A 6,779-nucleotide genomic window follows, 5' to 3' on the forward strand; every position below is an offset into this window, starting at 1 on the left:
GAATTGTTTAATATTTCGCATTTCTGTCATTATATTTTTGACCTTTTATTACATAAGCATCCGGTTAGCAGAATAATTTTATTGTTATGTTAATTGCTTAATTTTTACAAAATACTTACTTGATTTAATATGTATCTGTAATTATAACGCGCATTTGAATCTAATTTGAATAATTTGGAAAAAGGGATTGACTGTAATTTACTAGAGTTATTCTCAATTCAGAAGCCACACTATTTATATGTTGTTATATAAACAGAAACATCTGTAAAATGTAAAATTCTACATATTATCTTTATGTGATCTTATTAACTACTACTTTTCACAGTTGATAGTTAACCGGTCTTGGATTACCGAAAAAAAGAGCTCTGCAGATGTAGCGTGAGATATAACGGATTTTTGTTACTTAACTTTGAATTTCAACAAAGACGCCTACAAGTATGAAAGGATGGACTCAAGGTGTTGAAATTTACTTTCAACGTAAAACGAGAAATATTTTTTGTCTAGGATTCATCCCGGTAGAAATCGGACTTGTTCTCAAGCCTTAGATGTTTTGAGCAGAAATAAAAGTATAATTGCCCCTTTATAGCAGGTAGCATTCTTCTTCGTTGACGCTTTGTCAGCTCCTGGAAGTAATTAGCGTAAAAATTCCCGATCAACAAGTAATTATCCGCTTCTAAGTCTAGAAAGCCAAATAAATCTTCAAAATGTCTTCGCGATATCGGCAAGAAGCGGAGTAAGTTAACACGCTGATAAGTGCGGATATCCCGCGGCTGCGTAGGGGTAGTATGTGAAAAAGCAGAGCAGGGTGGCCCACCCTAAATCATCTGCTCGTCACCCGCCAGGCAGCTGGCGAAGCTGACGCATAGAACTCCGGACAAATATTTCCTTCCTTCGTTTTTCTACACGTCAACTCCCAAAACAAAGGACGATTTGTCATGCAAAAATTCGATCAATCGATCCGGTGTCAATCATCGAGATGACGAAATTTGGGGTTCATTCCCCCTGCAGGAGTATTTCTCCAGATTAAAGTTTCATTATTTCATAAAACAAACAGGGTTGAAGCAGTGACGGAGAAATAATAACAGCTTCATAATTACTAGTTGGGAAAAATCTACGTGCATTAATACCGGTCAGAATTGACCACTGGATGTTTATAGTGCCCTTCATTTTTGAGTTATTTATGGGGTTTATCTTGGCATGATCGTGTGGTCGATACAAGAATCGAACTTTAATCAACAACTGTTTAATGAATCAGTGTAGCCAAGAATGAAATTACGAAGCAATATCCAATTTGTTTTGATTAACGGTAGTTAGGATTGTAGTGCTTTTTTTGGCGAAGGTCTAAGAAAGAATATGTTTTCAGCTTGCCGTTTATTGAAGATTTTTTGCAAATGTTCTAAAATTTTTTAGAATCCCATAGAATTTTTTAATCCATTTTTTACTTTAATGGATAAAACTAGATACCTCAAATCTTGAGGCTTTTAGAACTTTTAGATCTTTAGGGTATTAAGGAACTTCTTTAGTCCTATAAAACGTAGTATTATGTCGCTTCTTTCTGAAATCATATACCTACAGGATGTTCGGTCCAAGTCGCCCCGGCTGATAACACCTAAACTTACTTCTTTTTTTCAAAAAGTAATAATATTTATTCTTGTCTTTGTTAGTAAATGTATCAAATTTTTTTATCACATCCGGTGTTGCCGGAAATGCTACCAAATTTAGTTTTTCAAATAGAACACCTATGTTTTTTTTCCTCGAAACAATCATAATTGACATGAAAGATACGGTAAACCACTATTTATTACATTTTGCGTAACACAATGCAATCAGAAAACGTCTTAAATCTTAGAATTTTAGAAGGAAATTGATCGCGTAGCCTGACTTTTAATTTTAAAAGGAAAGTGTGAATAAAAAAAATGCTTGGATACAGTTTAATTGTTGGTTTGACAAATCTTATTTGTCAGTGAGCGAGTTCTCTTATGGAAACACTTGGATTTTCTTCGACTGATAACAGAACATTCAGATTTGTATTTTCTTGTTCTTCACTAAGAACTACAGCTTTTTTAGTTTTAAGAAGCGAACCTGTTCGTCTCAGTTGTTTTTCAATTCGACTAAATTTCCAACAATTTGGGTGAACTCTATTTGAGTATTTTTCTCTAAACTGTCTTTCAGCTTCCGCTCTATTTTTATTGCACTTTAAAACACTTCACGCTGATCTACCAATTCGTCGTAATTAATATATCATCCATTATTAAAGATCTCAAAATGATTTATTGACAAATTAGGCTTTGTCAAAATAACAATTAAACGGTATCCAAGCATATTGCTTTTTGCATGAATACCTTGCAGGTAAAATCCGCCTACGTTGCAAAATTTGCTAATAAAATTCTAAAATTCAAATTGTTTTCTGAGTGCATTATGTAAAAATGTAATAAATAGTGTTTATTTCATGCCAATTATTATTGTTTCGAGCAAAAAAAACATAGGTGTTCCATTTGAAAAACTAAATTTGGGAACATTTCCGTCTACATCGGATGTGCCAAAAAAAATTGATGCATTTACTAAGAAAGCCAGGAATGAATAGTATTATTTGAAAATTTGGTTTTTGAAAAAAAAAAGTAAGTTTAGGTGTTATCGGCCGGGGCGACTTGGACCGAACAGCCTGTATAAGCTTCTAGGGCCAGGGCCAGTGGTGAATCTATAGATGCTTTTGAAAAAATTATATGGTGAACATAGAACTAAACTAAACTAAACTAAACTAATGGTTCGGAATTTTTAAAATTTTTTACAAATCTGATAGAACCTTTTTTTTGTCTGAAATTTGAAAACACTGTGGAATTTTTTTGTGTTCTTAAAAAGATATCAAAACTTTCAAGTACGTGCTTTTCTCTTTTTATAATTTTCTAAAACACTAGGTTTGTTTTATTTCTGTTAATTATTGAGAAGAGTGGTTTTTAAGGGACCTCTTGTGGTGTTTAAAAATTGTGTGAGATCGATTCGTCTGAATTCGCATAAATCGTCAAAAGTTTTCTTGTTTGAAATGCAAATGGTCGTCTTTGGCATCCGCGCGCTAAACATATAACACAATCAGTGGTTATAATCACGAAAGAAAAGGTGACGGAAGTGTGAGTGTGCGGGTGGTGGCGCAAGGAGACGCCAGCGCGGCCGTCGCGGCGCTGCACTGCGTCCGTGATGTTCCTGACTTGCCACCGTCGACAATCAGACGTGAATTAATGCCCCTGTTCTTAATATTTGCCCAATACACTGAACTACATTAGTGTACAGTTACACGGCACTTGTGCTTTCTACTAGCATGTGTACTACATTAATATTATAATATTAACCTATGATATTCTACACAAAAGGGCTGAAAAAACCTAGATTTTTCCCACAGATAGGCTAAGAATTTGACGACTTTTATGTCAATAAGGAATAGTGCTAATGACCCACTAATTACAACTCATTCACGAACGTAAACCGCTATGCAAACAAGGATTTGCCGCCAAAATGATCTGCAGAAAGGAAGAGTGTAAGACCCACAGAGAGGTCTAAAAAGATTTTTTTAATCTTCTAGGTTGTTTTACCTTTTCTTTATGTTTATTTCTATTTGTGGTGCGCCTCAGGAGCCTTGTGTTCAATAAACTAGCCTAGATGTGTTTCCGAAAATGATGAAGGGGGGCGGGGCCGGAAAGCCTGGGATAATCTGATCGGGGGCGATCCGTGGGGCATATTAACAATAGTCAATTAAAATATCGCCCTCTCATCCTTTTGTAATGATATTCGAATGAAAAACCATGTCGGGTGCTGCTAAATCGGGATGAGGGTGGTCACGTGATGGCGTATCCCGTGACGTAACCTCTAGTTGCAAAATTCTTTTCTGGCATTGGGAATAAATTTCCCTAAAGCGCAATCAATCGTAATAATTTCGTCGCGTCACATTCGAATTGATTTTCTGATGAATTTTTAGTTGTGTTTGTCGATAAAGAGCCATTTCCGCCAAATAAAATAAAACAATCGCGGGCTAAATGTAATCGAAGAATAGAACGGAACAAAAGCAGTCTGGCTTCGTGTAATCAACTCAGATACTGGGGGATTCACTTAGCAGGGGTTGAAGGGAAACCTGCGAGCATTGTCTCACATATGGGCTCCCTTGATTTGCTAACAACTCAACCAAGACTATATCGATTATTGTTTGACTACAGTTCTGAATTAATACAAAAATGAGCCGCTCGTTCTTCGACCTTTAGCCAAAAAATATTTGCCGAAAGTTATGTCTGTTATTCGGTTTAACGGTCGGCGAGCGAACGATCGTTGACATCGAGTCGACGTGATGGAAGAATCATTTCAAAGCGAATCAATGCGCACGCATTGCTTTCTCGCGAATAGACGAGCGACCGTTGGCGTCGAATAAAGTTCGGTGCTACACGCGTTTAACAATGAATATTCGCTTGTTTATCAGTGAAATTAAAAAAAGACAGGCTGTGTGGGACCATACGAACCGACATTATTACGATAAAAGCGCAGTACACGACGGATGGCTTGAAATCGCGAAAATTTTCAACATCGAAGGTAATGTCTCGCTTGAAACGAAACGATTTCTCAAACGCTTTTCAGTTCACTTAGCTAAACAGAAATGGAAGAATCTGAGGGACACGTTTCGAGTAGAACTGAAGAAAACAAAAAGATACAGAGTTTCAGATGGCACGTCGAGGAGTCTTTGGGCATATTATGAAGATATGTATTTTATTAAAGACCTTTTAAGAACAAGAAGAGCACCTGACGCAGCACCACCAAATAGTAGTTCTGAAACATCCGAAATTGTTAGTCAGACTATCAAGACTGAGAAAGATTCAGTAACTTTTTCGCCAAGTCGTTTAACTGATGATAACGAATCTAAAGAGGCTTCAAATATTGTTATTCAAAGTGTTAGATCTCTACAAACCGAAAGCGAAGATGTTGATACTACTAACGAGCAAATTATTAAAAGAAGGTTTAAAAGAAAATGGTTTAATGAGGAACAAACCGAAGGGAATGAGGAGGATCAAGATGATGATTTATTGTTCTTTAGGAGTTTACTTCCTTTTGTCAAAGAATTAGACCAGGACAAAAAATTGTTGTTTCGGATGAATGTCCAACAGATGTTGTATGATCAGTTGTATAATAATTAGTGCAATAATGGTTCCTGTAGTAATAACCAATAAATTAAGTTTCTTTTTGTTTTGAGTTTTATTCTCGTCTTTCTCCTTCAGGTGACAAGGGACATTGAATAACAAAAATAATATTAATTTAAAAAACCGCAGTAATAAAATATTTGCAGCTTGGCCATAACAGTATGATATATGATCGATTTTTATTATTGTCATGCATTGTAACGCCATGAATAAGATTTAGCCTTGTCCTTACGTATAAAAATTGTCATCACGTGTCAACTTGCAACAATATTTGTGATGTTTATTGTACACGTGCTTAACAATTACTCATTAATTATTTGATTATGTCAGATGGACGTAAGCAATCGAATTTTTCAACGTACAAGGTATGAAATAAATCAGAAAGTCATGTCAAGATCGAGAAACTAGAATTTATTTAATATTTTTGTCAGAGGTCAAACAGTTATGAAAACTGGTTACACCTAGAAAGTGCGTTCATCGATTTGTAGGATCATGTTTAAATTGCCTTTTTCGTTGATAATGAGGGCGCAGTATTGACTTTTGTTTTACCTTATTTGTCAAAAGCGTTGGCACTTGAGTTAACACCTTTAGGACTCTAATTAAAACCTAGTTAATTTTCTAACTGTAAGGTGGCACAAACGCTAAATATTTGAAGGATGACAATGTCTTATCAATGACAAACAGAAATTCTGGTTAAACGTTTTATGAATATTTATTTTTTTAATTGCAACATGCTTGGAATGACTGATAAGCAAAATAAAAGCTAATAAGCAATCGCATCATATCTCATCTCAATACGGAGCGTAATTAAGCATATAATTATCTCATTTATGTACAGGCCATGGCTTTTGCTAAATCTCGTAACTTATAAGTACATAAAATAGGGGTCCAAGGTCATGCTGGACATCCAGAGGTAATTTTATGCACTTATGTAATCGCTAATTAAATGCATGTTATAGATGTACAATATGCGTGACAGAAAATGCGCATTTCTTGTTGAGTTTTCTCAACTGTAACTGCGGGATCTTCTGCGGCAACTCGTATCCCTTTTATCTTCATTATCAACAAGGCGTATAGGCGCTTTAATATCATTTTATTGCCTTTTTCGGTGGCAAAAATGTCGATAAGGTGAGTGGAACTTGCTCGTCATAAATCCAGCAGTCGAAATAAACTTGTTCATAAAGGAGCTTCTAATATGTGAGCAGTTTAGTCGGTAGTGGCGTCACATGACCTTTAATTAGCCGGTGAGCGAAGTACAAGGGCGGGCTCGGGGTTAGGTCACGCCAACCCTCGGGACATCTCTCGTGTGGGTATAGTGCCTACCCGCTGATCGATACCATTGCCGTACCCAACACTTGATATCAAGATACCAATAGTTTGCGAGGAGACAGGACGAAGATTACGACGGACTAATCCTCACCCGTCGAGGACTGGATGCCGCATAACAGACCGGAGAGGACGACAACGATTATGCAGATTAATTCGGACGCTGGCCTAGATGACAAACACAAAGGTTTCGCAGTAGAAAGCAGATAATTATGATGGGAAGTAATTTAATAATGACGAGGAGGGCGGGATCGCTTGCAATGATAACTTTCCATAAGGTTG

General features: G+C 36.4%; 1 protein-coding gene across 1 annotated transcript; it reads left to right on the forward strand.

Moving 5' to 3' along the window:
• Positions 1-704: 704 nt before the first annotated feature.
• On the forward strand, positions 705-5,189 carry LOC123007628. The gene is made up of 4 exons (XM_044403023.1): positions 705-733; positions 3,092-3,225; positions 4,387-4,569; positions 4,615-5,189. Exons 1-4 carry the CDS (start codon positions 705-707, stop codon positions 5,166-5,168), a joined length of 900 nt encoding a protein of 299 aa, XP_044258958.1. The 3' UTR covers positions 5,169-5,189.
• Positions 5,190-6,779: the final 1,590 nt, after the last annotated feature.

The sequence above is a fragment of the Tribolium madens genome, unplaced genomic scaffold (assembly GCF_015345945.1).
Source record: "Tribolium madens isolate multiple individuals breed KSU strain unplaced genomic scaffold, Tmad_KSU_1.1 Scaffold_3;HRSCAF=73;Tcas5.2_LG2, whole genome shotgun sequence".
In the NCBI taxonomy this organism is placed as follows: Eukaryota; Metazoa; Arthropoda; class Insecta; order Coleoptera; family Tenebrionidae; genus Tribolium; species Tribolium madens.

Excerpts from the sequence above, each read along its gene's own strand:
- LOC123007628 (XM_044403023.1), top strand. The coding sequence starts at position 705 with ATGTCTTCGCGATATCGGCAAGAAGCGGA. Across the intron at positions 3,226-4,386 it reads GCCACCGTCGACAATCAGAC|ACGAGCGACCGTTGGCGTCG; the intron begins GTGAATTAATGC and ends TCTCGCGAATAG. Across the intron at positions 4,570-4,614 it reads GAAAATTTTCAACATCGAAG|TTCACTTAGCTAAACAGAAA; the intron begins GTAATGTCTCGC and ends AACGCTTTTCAG.